The 20,394-nt window shown below is 41.7% G+C and overlaps 2 protein-coding genes across 3 annotated transcripts in view; both read right to left on the bottom strand.

Moving 5' to 3' along the window:
• Positions 1–2,616: 2,616 nt before the first annotated feature.
• anxa14 (annexin A14) lies at positions 2,617–8,433 on the bottom strand. 2 transcript variants are annotated; one of them, XM_084379645.1, is made up of 13 exons: positions 8,333–8,433; positions 7,980–8,022; positions 7,408–7,504; positions 7,177–7,265; positions 5,621–5,734; positions 5,424–5,514; positions 5,259–5,338; positions 5,111–5,149; positions 4,034–4,124; positions 3,836–3,931; positions 3,691–3,746; positions 3,075–3,182; positions 2,617–2,963 (listed from the first exon to the last, which is right to left on the bottom strand). In XM_084379645.1, exons 2-13 carry the CDS (start codon positions 8,004–8,006, stop codon positions 2,904–2,906), a joined length of 948 nt encoding a protein of 315 aa, XP_084235771.1. In that variant the 5' UTR covers positions 8,007–8,022; positions 8,333–8,433; the 3' UTR covers positions 2,617–2,903. The 2 variants fall into 2 exon arrangements, with proteins under 2 accessions (XP_084235771.1, XP_084235772.1); XM_084379646.1 differs by having other exon boundaries at positions 7,980–8,019; positions 8,333–8,351.
• A 2,888-nt stretch (positions 8,434–11,321) lies between these two features.
• Positions 11,322–20,394, bottom strand: part of crybg2 (crystallin beta-gamma domain containing 2) — a 48,115-nt gene continuing 39,042 nt past the window's right edge. The window contains exons 9-24 of the mRNA XM_084378528.1: positions 18,923–19,148; positions 18,027–18,166; positions 17,778–17,904; positions 17,651–17,686; positions 17,386–17,525; positions 17,105–17,231; positions 15,185–15,345; positions 14,972–15,098; positions 14,842–14,874; positions 14,353–14,465; positions 13,828–13,957; positions 13,601–13,740; positions 13,298–13,421; positions 12,612–12,770; positions 12,344–12,503; positions 11,322–12,236 (exon numbers count right to left, since the gene is read on the bottom strand). Coding sequence (XP_084234654.1) covers positions 12,148–12,236; positions 12,344–12,503; positions 12,612–12,770; positions 13,298–13,421; positions 13,601–13,740; positions 13,828–13,957; positions 14,353–14,465; positions 14,842–14,874; positions 14,972–15,098; positions 15,185–15,345; positions 17,105–17,231; positions 17,386–17,525; positions 17,651–17,686; positions 17,778–17,904; positions 18,027–18,166; positions 18,923–19,148 — 2,032 coding nt within the window. The 3' untranslated portion in view covers positions 11,322–12,147. The remainder of the gene's footprint in view (positions 12,237–12,343; positions 12,504–12,611; positions 12,771–13,297; positions 13,422–13,600; positions 13,741–13,827; positions 13,958–14,352; positions 14,466–14,841; positions 14,875–14,971; positions 15,099–15,184; positions 15,346–17,104; positions 17,232–17,385; positions 17,526–17,650; positions 17,687–17,777; positions 17,905–18,026; positions 18,167–18,922; positions 19,149–20,394) is intronic.

Genomic DNA, 20,394 nt, shown 5'->3' with positions numbered 1-20,394 from the left:
TGGCAAAAAGCAAACTGGTATTTTTGACTCATTTTGAGGATTTTTTTTTTTTTTGTCTCCTTATACTCAATTAACTTTTAAATGTCAAACAATTTAAATCTGTCTGGTTTTGATGAATATTCTGTTATCTAACATTTGATATCTTTGTCAAAAGTCAGCTAAGTTGTTTCTACCCAGCTGGGTAGCTTCTGTCATGGTTGGTACAGTTAGGGGCGATTGAAGTAAACGCTGTGATACGATGGACTCTGACGCTATCAGAATTGGTGTCTAGCTTTGTCACGACATGAAAATAGAAATTTTTTTTGACCCAATAATATATGAAAAGCGCTTTTTGTTCAGTTTGAATGCATATGTGTACTCTTGTATATTTTGTGGAATGGTCCAGTGGTTAGGTTTTCTGCCTCTCAATCTGAGGACGGCAATTAAATTCCTACCAGGAACCGATTGCTCATACTTAGAAGTTTAAATTCAAATCAGAAGTTGTCTTAACCTTAAATAATGTCATGTTAGTAGTACTAGAAATCTACATACTTTTTTGGTTTGTTGTAATATTAAAACTCAGATTTAAAACCTGTCTGTCATGTAGCTTATTGTTTTAAATAGTTTGAAGTTATTTATACACCTTGGAGTTTATCGTGGTCCTTGGTATTTATGTGAAGGTATTATGAGTGGGGTTACATTGCCCACATGTGCTGTTACAATCGCCCCTGCTCATGGGGACAGATGTAACGTCTGACTACGTTTGAAGTGTTTCAATCAACATCGTGACTCTAACATTACAAAGAACATTTTATGACTGTTAAATGAAGACGAATAATAGTTGCCCACATAAAAAAAGCATTGAAATAGTTTGAGAGGTTTTTGAGACGTGACATCAAAACCAAAAATTGTCATGATTGCTCTGTCTCACTTATTATAATTTCACTGAAATTACAGGACTTTACAAGTAAAGCAAGTAAAACAAACAAGTTGTCTCTGATGCAAAGACTTGGGTAAATCATGTTTATGACTGGATGGTAACTATGGGAATAGAAGTATTTGCATATACATCGTAGTTTTCGTTTCTAATACTGATTTAAATGACCATCCACCCTATTCCCAATCAGGCTCAAGATAATACGACTTCAACCAGACCTGCTAATACTACAACTGCCGTGCCAACCAACGTTACAACTGCTGCACCAACCAACGCTACAATTGCTGCGCCAACCAACGCTACATCTGCTGCGCCAACCACCACTACAACTGCCGCCCCAACCACCACAACTGCTGCGCCAACCACCACAACTGCCGCCCCAACCACCACTACAACTGCTGCGCCAACCACCACAACTGCTGCGCCAACCACCACAACTGCTGCCCCAACCACCGCTACAACTGCTGCGCCAACCACCACGACTGCTGCCCCAACCACCGCTACAACTGCTGCGCCAAGCACGACTATCGGTGCCACGGCCACCCATTACACCCCATTTACAACAGCCTCCCAAACCAACTCAACAGTGACAATCACCACCACAGGCAGTGGAGGCTCAGAAATCAAAGCTTCTCTACTTTTGTCTGTTTCTGTGTCATTGTTGCTCTATGCACTCTGCCCCTGAGCAGCAGCCAGCAAAACTCATGTTTCTCGATGTGTCGACAATTCTGTGTTTTCTCTTTGTATGTTTTGTTTTCTCTTTTTATGGTCCCATGTGGTCTCGCCCTTAGTTACATTACTGAATTACTGATTCCCTATGCTCCAAGTCACAACCTAAGATCCACCCAATCTACCCTTGTTAGACGTATCTAGGTCAAGGCTGGTAACCAAGGGTGACCTGGCTTTTGCCATCAGGGCTCCATGGCGCTGGAATTCTCTGGAGATTAGGCTGGAAAACACACTCTGTTTTTAAGTAATTGCTTAAATCATATTCAATAGGAAATCCTTTTTGATGGCTGATCGGTAAATTCTACACTAGTGTGTGTTTTACTTTTAATTTGTTCTTATCTATAACTGTGGCGGCCTGTGTTCTTAAATTTGTTTTATTCTTATATATTCCGTGTCGCACTTTACTAGCCAATGTCCTTTATTTTGATTTGATTTTAATATATTCTATGAAGCACTTTTAACCTGCCAATATTTAAAATTTTTGTTTTGCTCTCATTAATTCTTTGAAGCTTATTTTAACCTGTATTTCATGTGAAGCACTTTGTTACCTTGTTTAGATAAGTGCTATATAAATAAAGTCATTGTTGTCTAAATGAAGATTGAGTTGAACTGAATGCAGATGGACTCTTCAGAGGGGACTGAAAGACTTAGTAAAATCTCTGGTAAATCCTAACCGTTTTATGTACAATATACTGTATGTATGTATAACATTTATAGATTGCTCTCAATGTAACTATATACACTAATGATTAGAACAAGGAATGTGTAATATAATCGATCGGACCTCTCTGTGACATCAGGAATAACCGTTTATTGAGAAAGTGATGTGATGAGTGTCCAAACTGTTAAACTAAACTTACTAAACTTCAAATTTAATTGTTATGCTTCATGTTTAAAGACTAAAATGCTTATGTAAAATGTGAAGTGATAATGTTAACAAAAAAAATTAAACATAAAAAAGAAGAAAAAGAAACCGTTGTTCTCTGTTTATGAGCACCGTTTTGAAAAAATACTGTATGTAGATACATCAGGATGAAGAGGAAGTACTGTGAAGGAAATTAGTAAAGTAATAAAAACAAATGCACCAAACTGCACTCATAAAACACTGACATATATTGTGCTGTTACATTTACTGCGTGTATTAAAAGCAAGAATACATAAAGCATGCTTATTAAATGAGATTCCATAAAATATGAAAAGAAGGAACAGAAGATAAAGTTTATTTTTGCACAACCATAGATTAATTCAGGCTTTTTGTCTAATCTTCAGATCTACAGATGGCCAGCAGAGCCTGTAGGTGATCTCCTTTGAACTGTTTCTGTTGGGGGAAAAAAAAATATATAAATAAAAACTGAACTGAATTTGGAGTTATATAATTTTGGAATTTAAATGTTTAATTTGGAAACACACATTGTACATTGTACTCTACCTGTAGAGCAGTGTAGAGGGAAGTGCCTGTTAATTTCAGGTAGGCGGCTCGGATACACAGCAGATCTTCCTCACTGTGAGACACCATAATCCCCTGCACGATTGGTGTCTGAAAGAGGGAAGTGTTAAGTGTTCAACTGTTATTTATTTGACAATCTCAGACACAAGAAGCTTTTCCTTTACGTATAAAATGAGCAGTACGGTTTCAAGTAGGTTTGCTTTCAATGGGAAAGTTGGTTTGGCCATTTGTTTTTGCATATTTGCACCATAAATAAATAAATAAATGAAGCAAAAGGCAAATGTATCTGTAAAGCACATTTTAAAGTGCTCTTTGGGAATTTAAAGTATATATAAACATGTTATAAACATGCTAAAAAATAAAGTACCATTTCCCTAAATTGATGGTAAGCAGGGTGAGACATATTGAAACCTGTGTTTAATTTGTGTCATGAGTGCAACGCTTTCATGAATGAAAATAAGGGATAAAGAATCATTCATAAAGTCTTTAAAATGATAATTGCAATGATAAGTTAATTCATCCATCCATCAGTCTTGTTTGATAATCGTATCATCAGAATAAAAGACAATGAAAAACTGATGATGAATCAGCTTCTTACCTTCTTGTTTGTCAGTCTTTGGGCGAGGTAGTGATAGGGGTCCTGAATGCACTTTACTGTCGTAACACAGATATCAAGAATTATTAGAGACTAATCAACACTAATCAACAAGTGCATGCTGATATCTCACACTGTATCTATTTACCTAAAATTGTCAAACCCAGTCTGATGTCTCCTGAGAAGCTTTTCTCCAAAAGCTGTTCCACCATCTGTCCTGCCGCCAGCTCCAGCCCCAACAGCACTGTCAATAAAGGTGAACACATTCAGCCTTGACATAGTGATGGCTGTCTAACACACGGAAGCCAAGCTGCATAGAAAAAGAAAAAATGTTTTACAGCCTCACCGTCGTTAAGATGGTCCGAGTCTCTGGAGGTCAGTATGTCGATCCATGGTCCTGCATCAGCTTTTTTACCCTTTAGTGATGAAATGAGATACTGGAAAGATAAAGACATAAAACACAATCAGAGACGACTGCATCCGTACAAGGCAGTGTTGCCAGGTGTGAGATATCTACCGCATTTGTGTCATCATTTTGCCCTCTGTACGATTATTAATTGCAAAAAATACGATAATCCGACCATTTTGTGACACTGGTATTAGTAGTTGATCCTATTTCAATTCATTTCCTCACATGATCAGGATAGCAAACTATGGATCCTGCATTTAGCTCTTTCCAGCCAATCATGCTCGGTGTAGGCTAAGATGATAAGCACTATTGTCGTTTCAACTTTCTCAGTAAGGTATGCTGTGTTCAAGCTGATTGGTTAAAAATTTAAAGTATTAAAAAGTAAGCTTACCAAATGGCCTTATCTGTTTCCATGCCGAATATGAACAGGCTTTCAATAGTGCTGTCTTGTCATAAAATTTTAGGCTGAATTTATGGACGCCCCCTCCATGCATCAGGAGCTAGAACGGCTTGCTTTGATAAAATAACTGATGCAGGTGGTGTGTGGTTATGTCTTGGGTATGATCATTTTCCCCAAAATACAATAATTTGAAGCCTCTGGTATAATATTTTAACATTTCCCATCTGCAAGTTTAAGCTGCCATTTTCTGAGCCACACATTCATTGCAAAGCAAAGTCCCACTTTGGAAAATGACTTCTTCTTTAAGGGCAGTAGTTTAGTTTTATGTCTGTTTCTCACATAGTGCCGTCCAAAATGAGTGATGGGTTATAATTTTAGATGACATGACCGCCCATTGACCCAGGTACATAATGAATATTTTCTGCTTGCGAGAAGGTAATAAAATGTAATAAAACATTTGGAAATGTTTAGTGACGTGCAATTTGCAAAGTTTAAAGTTAAGACAGACTGATTGTTCCACAGTCGGACCAATGACGGCACAAGCCTAGCTTCACTTCCTCTGAATACACACCAATAAAGCAATCTGTGTATCAAAATGTCACGGAAAATAATACCTCAATGTCTCTTCGAACAACACCGGAAACATCTTCTTTCTGTTGGGAGAGAGGAACGAGGAAACACTTTTAATTGTAGCTTTACTGGCCTACAACTGTGTCAAGGCCAATTGCTTTACATATGAGGTTGCGGGTGACGGTAAATTACATTTAGCAGAGCGACAAGAAGCTTAGCAAAATCTCCACTGGCTTCTCCTTTCACTTCCTGCTCCAGGTCCTTCTTATACACTGAGAAAAATAACATAAAGACAGAGTTAGGTTAATGTAAACAAGAATCACACTTAGTCTCTTGGGGTAAAGTTCTGACTTATACCTTGTTGGTATGCAGCACTAATTTCTTGAAGCTGCTTTCCGGATCGTGTACACAGGATCTCCAGTAGTGAATCCTCATCTGTGCCGAGACCCTGCACACACACAAGCGCACACATGTATCCAGGGATATACACGCAATCAATAAATACACCCACTCAGAGCCCAGCACAATATGTACAAAGAGAAACGCCGACTTACTGCCATGGCCTGCTGCAGGCGTTGAGCCTCATAATGCAGAGGAGGCATCAGCAGTTCCAACAGGAGAGTCTCCAGATCTCCAGCCAGAGCTTTCTTCAAACCAGCTGCCAGGTCCTGGAACAGAGTCAGAATAAACAACTGATGCTGTCACATGTCTTAGACATTGTCTCTGTTGACTCAGACAAAACACTCTTCTTCAGGCAGTTTGGCAGGAAAAATCAACCCTGAAATATGCTTAAAGGTGCATTATGTAAGAACTGGCCACATGCTGACTTCATACTCAAACAAATAGGGGGAGCATATCACTAGAGTAACCACTAACTGCTGCTAGCTGTAGCTGTCTTTAGCTAGTTAGCTCAGTTAGCCGTGCAGCTAGTGGTCCACTCTGGGAGCTCAGGGAACGGGGCAGGTGTTGATGATTGTACCTCTCGCACAGGAGCTTTGGACCAGGATGGGCCGAGGCTAGCTGGTTAGCATGCTAACTGCAGTAGATATCTCTGCAACACATTCCTTAAATTTTTGGTGATATTTTTAGTTATTTTTTGATTATTTTCAACTTTAATCTTACATATTGCACCTTCAACATGGAACATCTTTATTAATGGCCATGAGAAATACAACTTTTATATCCATAAAAGATGCTTCAATCATAAATAAACCACTGTTCTACTGTCAGTGCTGTCAAGCTATATTGACCGGCAGGTATTCATAGCAGTGTTACACTCTGCACTCACTGCTGCTTGGGGCCCCAATAGCTCAGAACGTGAGGAACTGGTTTGGGAGCAAAGCATCGGACCTCTAAATGCTAATGACGAAATAAATGTTAATTCAGGCCTTGACCTTGTTTGTGCATGTGTGTATTTCTAACCTGTGTGTGGTTAAACACAGGTTAAACAATTTAAATGTTGTGTCTCTGTAAAACATAGCTGAAACCGACTTGTTGAAACTCAGTGGGCGAGCGAAATGCTAATTCTGCTTCTGTCCCTTTCAGATCCTCTGATACTGATGCAACTGCAACTGGAGAAGAACAGATTCCTGCCTGTTTGACAGCAGAGTGATAGTGTGAAAGTATGTGTCTGACAGATAATATCACCACCCGTGTGTAAAAGAGAATACCTGTGCTGGTGATCACCTGCTTTGTTTTGTTTAAAATGTTCAAATACAGTCATGAAAACCCTTGAAAATTAACTACTGCCCAGAAATAGTAAATGTTCCCCTGCTGTTTATGTACAGCACCATATTAATTCTCTACACTGTTGGCCAACCTCACATTATTTCCAGTTATCCTGCTCATACTCCCTCTCTAAACAAGGGTGTGGTCAAACCCTTTAAACCACTTTTAAAAGGATGTTTGATGAGCAAACACTGGAATGTTACACATGAGCAAACACATAATTGCGACATGCAGTATTATCATTTCAACTCTGTTATATTGCATTACATAGATTATTTGAGGTAATATTTTACTTTTACTTTAAAGCTGTTATTCTGAATCATGTTTTAATCTGTAAAGTGTTGTCGTAGGCACTATAAGTTCAGGTCATTCGTGTCCTTACCTTTTTTGTTAACTCTTCGAACGTCTTGGCGATCACTTGTCTCTGTTCGTTGCTCCGATTGGTGAGGATGCTCAACAGAGTCACCGCATCTGAGCCAGGAACACAGTATTTGGATTTAAATGATGATAAAACAGAGTATTTAATGATGTTGGCGAGGAGTGTTGAGAGCTTTGTGCAGGTGGTCGACAAAACACTCATCCAAACCGAGCTTTAATCTATTAGCAGAAGTACCTTTCTTCTCCAGCGCTGCCTGGATCTCCGTGACGTCCTGCTCAGGATTGAAATTGGAGAAAGGCCGCACTGTTCCAAGGGTGCCCCACCACATGTCCTATTCAAGAGAGAGACGCCAACATTTCAGAGAAGAATGAGAAGAAGTGGGATGAAAATGGATTTACGCAAACATCCTATGAAGGTGTTGGCAGAAGATGAGTCAGTTTTCATCGTGTTTGAATTTGAAGAATGTCAAATATTCTGTACTCCTGCTGTGACGAGTGGGGGGATGGTTGGAAAATGAGTAGGTTGGAAGAGCAGTTTGAGTGCCTAACCTTTACTCCAATAACTAAGGTCAGAATGGAGTTAACAGATTTCCTATTTGGTTCAATTTCTTTGCATTAAAGCGGCGGAAGCATGAGCTCACATTGCAGCATTCCTGTAGTTATCACATACATAGTGACTATCAGCAGTAGTAGATAACTATGAAGGTATGCAAGATAGTCAGAGAAAACAAGACAGCAGACTGTATTATCTGCGATGTGGCGTCCTGGCAAACAGAATCATGATGTGATTACTGAGGGGAGACTTACATGAGATTTGAAGTAGTCAGGGTCCATGGCTTTGTTTTAACTGCTGCAAAAGAATGTGAGTGAGAGATGAACGGTCCATTCACACGCAAACACATACAGTGAATAACAAGTATGCAAATACAATGAAATCCAATGTGATGATACTGATTTGTTTGAATCTTGCATTTGAATTTTGGTTGAGTTAACCTCTTGGTTACAGTTCATGAAACCAGATGCCTCAATAAAACAGTTATACTACTTCACATCTTTATCTTTAAGGAACTGACACACCCGACATGCCAAAACAAACCCCTGACAGAACAACAGAAGTACATTTTGAAACAAAATCTTTAAAGAATGCTTGTTTTTCCTACCTGTAACAGAAGGCCGTGGCAGCGATATGAAGGTGTGGAGGTAGTGGAGTTTTTTACAACCTCCCCTAATCAGTCTTGTATCTCAGTCCCACCCTTACTACGCAGCACCTGCCGCAGTCCAACCACCTGACTGCTTGATCAAACAGCTGACCAATCGGTGCTCAGGATCTTCACAGCTTTGTCATCACCATTGGTCTGCAGGATTACTATGACAACCCTCTTGTAAAATACTGACATTCCTTGCAGGTGGAGGAATCCAGACCGGCGGGTTTGTTTACAGGTGACCTTTCTCGTGGTTGTAGATTTTGTGGGGTGTTTTTTTGCCCAAAAAACAACTCATCAGTGAGGAGCTGCTGTCGTAACCCCTCTTCGCTTAAGTGTGTGGAGGTTTACAAGTTACAGCTTGTCGTTTTACAGCTTTTCATCGAGGTTTGAGTGGATATCCAGCGAAACAAACCCACCAGACAACATGCCAGTCATCTCTGTAAGTGAGAAGGGGGGCGGTAAGTCTGGTTTCAGGGTAAAACAGATCAGTCTGAGGCTTGTCTGCTCATGTATAACCTGAAGGTCTTTTGAACGCAAAACCCGAAAACTTAATTGTGTCACAAAAGCCGACAAAGGGGCTATTCAGTGCCTGCATTTGTGGCTGCCAGTGATAGAGATCTGATACTCCAAAAACTCTTACCCGCCCTTTCCCTTCAGTCACGAGAGGGCAGAAGGACAGAAAGGAAAGACAAAGACCACACATCACGTGCATTTTCAATTGCAGGTCATCTATATTATTATGTCACGGAAAATTCCAGTCATTCCAGCCCGTTTGTTCATGAAGTCATTTCTAACAGGAAACACAGAGCTGCCTGTGAACAATATAAAACCCAATCCTCTGTGCTCCTTCTACCTGTTGCTCACCTGCAGACCTGTGTTGTTATTACAAACAAAGCTGATCTGCATCATCAAGTTGTCTCAGGGGCAGGGGCGGAAAAAATAAAAGGGGCACCAGCTGCATCACATTTTCTCTACTGGAAGGACACATTTCGATGGCCTTGCATCACACAAGGCACCGTAAAGGGGTCATATTATCATGTTTTGTCCATCATACAGTAGGTACATCCAAGAGGGCACTTTTGCCTGCCCCTCCACCCACCCTGCTTATTAACTTACATTATATTCATATTAGGCTGTATCGATTTCAAAAGAGAAAAGACACGTTTCTTAACCAGAAGGTTAAAAGTTGAATTATCAGTCGAGTTGTAACCACTGAAAGCAGTGTTGTCAACGTGTTGTTTGAACAGGAAGTGATGAAAGCACTGAAATGTTGTTTGAAGAATTAAAACCTCAGGTGTTGGTCGTTAACCCCATGAGAGGTGAAAGCTGTTGAAATGTCAGGGAAAGTGATGTTGAAATGTTGCATATCCCAATATTAGATATAAATGGAAACAAATATAAATACTGTAGACTCTACTCTATTGCGTGTTGTATCTTTTCTGTTGGCCTGTGAAAGCCATTGTTGGCAAAATGATGAAAATCACAGAACCTGTTGCCTGACAGATGATAATTTAGCTTTTGATTTTGCTTCTGCTCGTACTTTTTCCACATTTTGCAGTGGCACTCTCCAGGACCTGTGTGTGTAAAATGTAGTGGACTTACCCTTTAAGCCGCATGACGGGGTTACAATGAAGGGATGACATCGCTGTACGCTCATATGTGGTTTGCACCTGTGGCTGTCTCATCTCCATTAAGGGTGATGGAAAAACCGAGCGTCTCATGATGAGGATACAAAAAAGCAGCCTGCTGTCTGGTCTGTCTGATTCACACACCCACTCCGACACAGTCCCAACAACATGAGCCACTGTGCTGTAACCCTCCGACCATGACAACCACAAAACCAGGAAAATGAGTCACAAAACAGAAAGGCTGAACCGGAGTCATCTTCATTTGTAACGTCAAGTCAGAGGGGTTGGTATTGTTTTCACCTCTGTGAAGTGTGTGTGTGTGTGTGTGTGTGTGTGTGTGTGTCATCATGGTAATTGTATTGGGAACTACTGTACCACAGAAACTGTTACCATGCCGGGAGGAAAATAAAGGCGGAAAAAAGGCAGTGGGTGTATTCTGAGTAAGGGAGCCGGAAGGAGATGGGTAGGAAGTGGGAAGGGGACCACTGTCCCCGCACTGGACGAGCCTGGCCCACACTTGTTTCAAGTTGCAGATCGCTGTAACCCTGTTCCCATCGTTCACTGCCTGTCTCTTACCCTAACCAATCCCAAAACGTCTGCACAGCTGTCACAGCTGGTGTGATCCCATCACAAGATGGTCTCTAGCTTCTCCTCTGGGCGTTAGTTTCTGTTTTAGATGACTTATTAGTCCCAACATCCACCCCGACCACCTGCCTGCAACTTCTGTGCTGTACACACAAATTAGTGCTTTATAAAGAGACATTTCCAGGAGCAGGGTTGGTGGAGATCACAACTGAGAAACAAATATTACTGAAGCATGAAAACACGGGTCTTTTATGTAGAAGTGTTCAGTGATGTAGGCGAATGACAATGATCATTACAGCTGCGCGCGCACACACACACACACACACACACACACACACACACACGTCTTGCAGATGTCAGAGCGAGTTACGTTGGAAAGACGTATGGAGAGCGTTTGCTTCTTGGGAAGACGTTGGCGACGCCTCGTACGTTGTTCCATTATCCATAGAAACACACAACAATTAGCCTGACATTCAAACAGGAAGTGAAACTGACTAGTTGAACGGATGAATGAACGGCAGTCTGAGTAAACATTTGAATAAGATTAAAGAACAAAACAGTCCATAAAAGTGAAGGGAAACCCAGAATGACGCGAGTACTACCAGTGATGCACTTATCTGTTCTTTTTCTTCCAATCAGCGCGGAGAAGAAACGTGATCGAGGCTGATCAGGGCTACTTGAAAGATAAGAAAATAGCTGAACATATACAGCATGGGATCTCTTGTTTTATTTCATATTTTTTATTTTATTTCATATTTTTAAAACCACTCCCTCTTACATAAGCATTTCACATCATCTCTTTAGCATCAAATATTAACATACAGCTGATGCAGGTAATATATTTCTCTGTAACAATCTGACTTATAACAAAAAATACAACAACGATGAGAGTAACTGGACGCACACAACCCATTTCATGGCACTGCACAATGCAATGAGATGTACTTGTATACGTGAATGCAACATTTCCCCACAAAACAAACACTGAGACACACATTATATATAAAAATACCTTAAAAATAAAAAAGAGCATAGTGAACATTTGTGCACACTATACATTTGTTTGGCTTCATTTGTCTGTATAAAAGCATCGGGGGCCACTTGGTGATCGCTAAAACTCGATAAGCTCCATTGTACACTACAGTCAGGGGATTTGCGTCATACAAACAAGGAGGTTCTGGTTTGACTATTCAAATTACTGTCAGAGAAAAGTCAAAGAGGTCGAACCACGTTCAAGTGAATGGTTCTACGTCAAAGAATACATTTTTTTCTTGCTTTCCACCTCCTGTGGTGAACCCAGTCGCTGCAGCAAGTCAAGGCACTCACAGTTCTGTTTTGCAAAAGCGCTAAACTGTCTGGCGCAGCTTTTTTCATGGCTTCTAGTGCTTCATTCTCAATGTTCGTAGGATTTAATAGGAGTCACAGAGTTGGAGGCACTGAAATAAATGACGTCACAAGGCAGTGGCGGTACGCTGAGGAAGTATTCTGGAGAGAGGCACTGTCGAAGCACTGCTGAGGAAAGCTGAGTGAAGAGACACGTGAGGTTGTCAGAGCAGCTTACAGCAGCTCTATCTCCCACTGCTGGCTCGGCCTCTCATCGTTCTCCGGCAAAATCACCACGTGGTCCTTGTCGTACGTTTTGCCACCTGAAGAAAAGAAAAATAATCTTTTTTGAGAAGATGCGACGATCGTGTAGAAAAAGTAAAAAAATGCCTTTTTAGTGGCCCGCAGTACATTTACTCAAGTATCATACCTTTGACATCCAGGACCATGCCAGGGAAAGTACGGCTGGTGATGAGGCCTCTCATCTGGGTCGTCCAGGTCTGGATGGGCTGCCGGGTCTCTGTCCACAACACGGCCTTGGCTCCTGGCTCGATGTTGCCCATCACTTGAAGGCTCATCGTTTGGGACAGCTACAGAGAACACACACAGAGTCAATGATCAGACCAGCTCAGTGTTCACACCGTCAGATGACATGAAAAATGTATTTCGGGTTCTGTTTTCCTTTAATCTTGCATTACCTTGCTCTTGATGAAGCCGTCCTGATAGAACCAGATGTCACTCATGGGCTCCACCTCTGGGCTCACCACCACTCGTCCTGTTTTCATCTCCTCCACGCCGCCCTGGATGGACATGAAGTGACCTCTCTCTGCGTTCTTGATGCGGAAATAGCGGCGCTTCTGCAGGAGGAAGAAATGATTGTGGTTACACAGTCACTGACCCTTGGCTGTTTTCATATTAAGACTTTACGGAGACCCTCCATTATTTACACGGTGGAGGCTGTGCACCCACTTCAGACTGGTTGCGCGCTCATGCTTTCAGCTAGAAGCTACAGTGAAGATTTCAGCTTTGAAATGAGTGAAAATGACTTATTTTCAGATCAGTTTTGGATCTTGGAGCTTCCCAAGACTTTGATAACGCTGGGCGAGCTTTATGGATTTGCATTTTAAAATGAGTCCCCATCTACTTCAGTTGTTTAGGAGATAGCTGCAACGCTGTTTTGCTGTGCGGCTCCAGAAATGCTTTGTGGACTAAGAAAATTCAACAAACTTTCAATGGGCACGTGGGTGATTAGATAAGGACTACATTTTCATTTTTGTGTGAACTTATCCTTTAATGTCAGTCAGGTAATGAAATTTTACTTGTGATGGCTACGATGCATATTTTTCATTTTGAAACAGCTCCTGAAAGCACATTTTTAACAAACCTGTCTGATTGGGAACATTGACCCGACGGTCTGTAGCGAGCTGAACTTCTGCCAGTTGGTGATTTCTATTGGTTCCAGGAGGAACTGGTGCCCCCTGTAGTTGCCATGCTCACATATCACCCAGCTGCAAAGGAAGAAAGACACAGTTAGAGAGGAATGTGTTGCTTAACCGTCACATTGCAAACGCAGGGATCCAAAGAAGACATTTCAGCATTATTCAATTGGTATTCCTTTGCAACAGCTGACCATAAAGATGTTTTAATAGGCCATTTTTTTATTTGTTTCATCGAGACAAACACTTACCAGCCGCTGTTGACTCTGAGGGACAGAATGTGGTTGTTGAAGCCTTCTTCAACCATGTTGATGACCTCTGCCTCTGTGGTGATCTCTCTGCCCTCAAGACACTCGAGGCCAAACAGAGAGATGGAGGGAACTGTGAACGTCTAGACAGGGAGAGACGGAGGTTCAGAGCGAGACACAGGGACGAATACAGAGCAGCTCTTTTGGTTTTAATGCGAGAGCTTTCTCACCATCGGCACGGCCTTGATGGAACGGATGGCGAAGCCGGTTGGGCATCCCATGCTGGTTAAATTGGGGTAGTCTCCTTCAGAGAGGACGTACAGGTTCCCAGTGTACTGTTTATGCTCATAGACCACCCAGCTGAAACGCAGAGAAATCAGTTATGATTTTGTTTTTACTTTTCTGCTTTCAGCCTGAAATCCCCAATCTCATGAAAACCCTCTGAATTTTATCATCATGCATACACATCTTGTTTACCCTTGCAAAAGAAGTCCTTCTACACTTAATTTTTTGCTTTTTTGTTTTTAATATTTTTTTAAATGTATGACATAATTTCAATACTTTAACCACTTATTACTGTTTATTGACCTACTTAACCTTTTAGCCTAGCTTGTACACATTTTAGAGATATGAAGCATTTGAGGATACTCCAGGAAATGACATCACAATAAGCAAAATTACCAATGTGTGCACTGGCAGACTTTTTCTATTGCAGAGTGAAAAGCCTCCGCAATGCTTTGATAAAGGAGCCTCACCTTCCCCCCGACACTCTGCAGGACTTGGTCAGTAGCTTCTCCGACACTGCGTCATTGTTGCGGTCGATGTAGTGACACTCGCCCTGGAAGTCCGGCTCAGAGTACAGTATCACCTGAGAGATAAGATAAGCAGACCGAAAGGAAGGAAAATAGAGAGATCAGAGGACGCATTCATGTCCTGAAGCCCCTTATTATTTCATTTATTGTAATGTTTGTTTTTATGGGAGCCATTAAAGCTGCACCTGCGATGTTGCTCTGCCCATATAAAGGCTTTATTTATGTTGCTTTCAACCGTCAAAGGTCAAGTTTTGAGTCCTCTACTGTGCTTACTGTTTAATGTTTCACTTGCAACATTTAAATAAAAAAATGGGGGCACTAAAGCCTCTAACTTTTATTGCGTTTTCCACTGCAGCTAAAAGGGGCTGTTCCCTGCACGGAGTGACACATGCAGCACATGAACCAGCTCGAATGTCAAGAAAATGTAGTCACCTCATTCCTGGTCCTTGAGGTTTCACTTGGAGCCTAAAAAAAACAAACAAAAATGTGAGTAACATCACGACGTCATCACACTCCAATCTGGTTTATTAGTTCGTATCCCCTTCCTCCCAGTGGTCCTCACCAGCAGGATGGGCTGCACCGAGCAGATACGATTGTCCTGAGAACCCCAGTCGGCGCAGTTATTGTAGAAGCCTTTCTCTAAGATGTACTGGCTCCCAGAGAAGTCCACATGGGAGTAGGCGATCCATCTAGAGGGAAAACAAAAGGCGATTATCGTATTATAGCAACGCCTCAATTGGTGATGTAGCAACGACGGTAAATAAAGTCAACTTACGCCCCGCTGAGTACGTGGATGGAGCGTGTGGAGGTTTTGTACTCAAACAGTTCCACGTCAGGGATGGCCTCCGTCACCTCGAAGGTGTTCTCCTCCTCCTGCATGCCCTGCTGCTCCTCCTCCGGCAGCTCAAACATCACCATCAGAGGGTCGGTCAGGTCCTGAAGAGAGCAAGAAAATGGGTTAGCTCGTTTAAAATCACACTCAGGGCTCCGTAGTCAGATTACAAAACATAAGTAGCTATAGTCAGCCAAGATTACATTTGAAATTTGGGTATAGTTACATTTTCAAGGATTACTTTGTGACGTTTTGGTCACGTCTTTAAGATTATGAAACTATTTTTCATGAATATGCCGAATATGTCCGACTGTATATCAAAGTAGGTGACTCCTCTGAGGTCGCCAGTGTTGTTCATGGTGACTTATAGGATATTTGTGTGTTTTTAATGATGATAATGGAGTTTTTTTTATTCCTTTTAATTGATACTGAAAATAGAAGATAAACATTGGGAGTAAGTGGAAGGGGAAATCATGGCTCGTAATTGTAAAAAGAAACCTGACCCAACTCTGTGTGGCAAAAAAAGTCTTTCGGCGCCTACATTACCCACAATGCAACTTAACCACTGAGTGGACAACATGGGAGGCAATTTATCAGGTTACATGCAGCTTCCTCTTCCTCTTCACGCACAGTTTACACATAGTTTACATACAGTTTACTTTTAACACATCTGGAAGGAGAAACAAATCTGTGATTTTGAAAACATTCTTTCTGAAATAAGAATCTGTTTCAGTCGGACTTTGACAAGGACGATTTTCGGAAAGATTAAAACAATGTCTTGTTAGAAAGTTAGGATGCAAAGCACAGCGAAAACTTTCCCGGTATGTTTAAGGTCATCTGGTTGTTACACACTCACATTTAGACATTTATACTTCAATAATTTTCCTCCTTTACATCTCTTATAAGATTTACTTTTATCTCATGGCTTTTTCTTAACTGATCATATTTTTTATAATCATTCAAATGATTTTATCTTGTTTATATCTTAACTTCTGGATTTTGGTTACTTTAATTACGTGTTTATATTGTACGGTAACTTTGTTTGTGAAAGGTGCTTTATAAATAGTTATTAACTCATAATATTTAATTAATGAGGAGTCATTAAGTCATTATTATTTATTGTCATACACAAAGGGCCATTATCTTTTCATCAATGCACGTTATAGTTTGTTTTTAAACCATATCCTGAGTCATTAAAGTGGTCACGAGTGTCATGTTATTCAACCTGCGACTCTCAGTATCAACATGACAAAAGGCCATTCATCGGAGTGCAAAGTCACGTTTCAGATTAGATAAGACTCTAATGATGCGTGGGATCAAATAAATCACACTGTGGGTTATTATTACGCGTCTTTCGTGTTCGTGGCTTCCAAGAGTCGACGGATTGTTTCATTAACCAGAGGTCTGACTGAAAAAGACTGGTGTTCAGTGAAAACCCTTCCCGTACAACAGCAGTGTCGTAGTTGGTTTGGTCGAGGCTGCGTTGTCGATAATTCAGCCTCCACTTATTCAAAACAAAAATCAGCTAAGAGCGGTTCTGTTCTCATTATCTAAGAGACATTATGGTTCATTATCTTTTGAAGTAGCAGTAAGCACCATTTATAAATGAGTGCTCACCAAAACGGCCTGTAATCCCCTCAGGGGCACACACCTGCATAACAATAATAAAGAGTCCTCAATTTATTCCTTTTGGTTTCATTAAAACTACACTTTGACGCGACCCTTTCTTTATTTTTTTGTCATTATTTTGGTTTCAAAAGGCAGCAACTGGCAAACACAAGAGCCAACAAAGAAATGTTGTGGGGACAAAATACAATAAATAAATAAAAAAAAAAATTAAAAAAAATATTCCTTGCAACTTACTGCTCGTATCACCCGAACTGAGCGCATCTCAGCATCACAGCCTCCCCACACCCTCCAGTCATGGTACTCTCCCTCCTCCAGTAGGTACTGGTGGCCTCGGTAGCCTTCCTTCTCGTAGCCCACCCAGCTGCAGCGACAGGGAGAGGCGCGGGGTTAAAAAGCACGCACATCTGATTATTCTGCAATCATTCTGGCCTGGGAGCTGTTTGATATCGTATTTTTCTTCCTCATGTATTTGACCTGAAATTGTGCAGCTGCGCTACAGTTCAGTGATCACTCACATCCCTCCCATGACTTTCAGGGAGCCGACGTTGTACATGAAGGCCTTCTGCGTCAAGTCCATCCTGGTCATGAAGTCTTTCATGTTGGAGCTTATGGTCCTCGATTTCCCGCTGAAGTAGGGCTTTTCGAAGATTATCATCTGAGGAGAAAGAGTGACGATCAGGGGTCAACTTTATCAGAGTCAGTCGTCATTCATATCAATACTGTCGGATGATTCCACTCTTCCAGTCTCAATACTTTGATTTAGCAACAACATTTTCTTACCTTTGGCTCGCTTGTGTTTTCCACTCTTGGTTCACCCTAGGAATCGAAAAAGAAAATAAATGTGCTTACTGCAAACCATCAGCGGAAAGCAACAAAGCTTGCACACACTTCTAACAGCGACACTTACTACTTTGAGTGGATGTACTGATCCCACATAGGGCGTTTCCACTCCCCAGGCTGCAGGGTTGGAGTACCCCCCCACCTCCAGGACACGTGGCACACCCTGGAAGAAGGGGTGTGCGTAGACGAGCCACCTGAGCAGGAGATGATAAAACGAGGGAAAACAATAAGAGCAAAATTTCAAATCTGATGAAACAAAGTCACAATGTCCATTCTAGCACGCGTTTTCTCATGAAAGTCGTAAGTCTGAACTCACAGCCCAGCGTTAATGATGATCGAGTTAGCCTTGATGGGGAAGCCAAAGATCCTGGCGTCCTCAGACGTGTCTCTGAAGACGACCTTCTTCCCCTCTGCGTTCTCTTCTGGGAACAGACTGATTTCTGGGACGCTGTAGTCCTGAGGGAGTACGGAGAGCATGCGTTCGTGTTATACAACGGAGAAAATAACAGGTTGTAATGCTGCAGTCCTGAGGGGACGGAGCAAGCATGTGCAGTAGTTGCCTGAGGGGGAAATATGCCGAGTCAAAGACACAAATCATGATTTTCTCACTGCCAAAACTCAAAACAGATAATGAGAGCCTGTTATTAAAGCCCATAAGTCTGTTTCATAGCTCAACAAAGGCTAGATTCTTTAGGCTAACACTGATGTTTAGTTAATTTTTCTTACATAAAAAACATTTTTGATAAGATAATCTTTGTTAAACTGTCAGATTTTGCAAAAAGCTTGTTGGGACTTCAGAAACTATTACTTCGACAGCAGCTATAGTGGTTGACGGTAGAACAGGATGAAACACAGTTCAAAAGGTGTCAAAGATAAATAGTCAGTTTAACTTTTATTTCACAGATAATTTCTTAAAATATCTGACATTTCATACACTTGTGCAAGAGCCAGAGCAACAGGTGTCTGCTCCTACTTGTGACACTAGGTGGTGCTCTTGAGTTAAAGAGCACACAGTCACTGAGCGGCTACAGGTCAAAGACATTCAGGATCAGATAACAATGTCAAAAAGAAAGGAGATAATCAAATGGGTTTCCACTAAACTTTATCACAACAGACTGCAGCGAAATCTTATCAGATCTAACAGGAGGGCGTGCGTGTCGACTATTTTTGGCAACAACCAACAACAACAACAAAAGAGTGAGCCGCACTCACCCTGACGGCTCTCCGGACAGATCCGATGATGAACTTCCTGGCTGGCTTGGTCTCCGTCTGCTCCTCAGTCGTTTCTCCGTTCTGCTCTCCTTTCTTCACTTCGCCCTCCTTCTGTCCGTTCTGCGGCTGCTCCTCTGGAGGGTTGAAGGGGCAGGTGAGCTCTATGTCCCCCTCGTCCAGGGCGATCTTCTCCCCTTTGAAGTTTGGTTTCTCATACAGCACCCATCTGGGGGGGGAAGAAAAACCTCTAATGTAAAATCTGTTGTGTCACATTTTTACACAAAATATCTCATCAAATCCACTGTTCTGATTATTGTGCTGCAGTTCGATGCGTCATTTCACAAAGCTGCTGAGATTCATCAACTCTTAAAAGGACAATCATCAACTCAATACACTCAGGTGGTTGTTGTTGTGTGTTGGTCTGGCATGACCAGTGGCTTACAGTGGCTGGTTTTCTACCGCAGTGGCTAATCTCAAGTAAAATACGAGCATCTTTATATTGTACGGCACCACACTGCTGCTCGACCAAGGGAGGTCTCTTCATAAAAGAGAGTAAATCCTGTTTTAAGGCCCAGGGACAATGGGATACTAACACTTTAATGAGAGCATTAGCTGCGGTTTGGGCCACAGTGCAGAGCATGATGCATGCGCTGACAGTATAATCGCGAAACAAGTGTCGGCCTGGTGCTGGCAGTGCAGGTCAGAGCAGCAGCATCGGTGTTACTGCAGGTCGATGCTCTTGGCTGCGTCTGATGAAACATTCCACATCTGAGGTAAGTGTATATTTAAGCATGTGTGTGGGTGTGTTAACTATTGAAGGCATTTACAGGTTCACGGCGCGTCAATGGCTGTTTTTGTTTTGGTGCTAAGGTACATGACTGCGTGCGGTGACAAAGGCTCAGTTGAAGAAAAGTAATAACCCCGGGTTTTATTGCATCGCTCACGGATGAAGAAAAACAGGACGGGAAGGTGTCATCCTATCAACCTTTAAGTTGATGCCTCGCGTTTAATGTAGTGCCAAATAGGTGGTGATGGCATGAGGATGATGTGTTCACTGCTATAATTAAGGAGAAAGACGAGTGAAGTTTACGTGCTGCACTGGCATTAAACAAAAGGTCACTCTCGCCTCCAACCAGTTCATAATGCAGCAGCTAGACAGACGACAACACATAACCCCAATCCTGCCTACTCTCCACTTTCTCCGTTTGATTAAGAAGTTTAAAGATGTCCTCAATCACTTTTAAAGCATGTCTGGGTCTTGCCCTGAGCTATACAGCCAAAATATTGACCCTGTAATAACCAGTTTGCGGCCTTAGATTCTCAGGTGGGGCACCTTAGGCTGTCCCAAAGTGGAGGCATAAATCTAAAGGTGCTTTTGCCTTCAGTGCCCCCTGGCTTTTGACATACTTGCCTGTAGAGCAGACTCATTCTGTGCATGTTTTAAGCCGCACTATCAGAAAGGGACTCCACAC

The sequence above is a fragment of the Pagrus pagrus genome (assembly GCF_965226575.1).
Source record: "Pagrus pagrus genome assembly, chromosome: 17".
Lineage (NCBI taxonomy): Eukaryota > Metazoa > Chordata > Actinopteri > Spariformes > Sparidae > Pagrus > Pagrus pagrus.
Note: the sequence above shows the minus strand (reverse complement) of the source record. Positions and strands in the feature narration are given on the sequence as shown.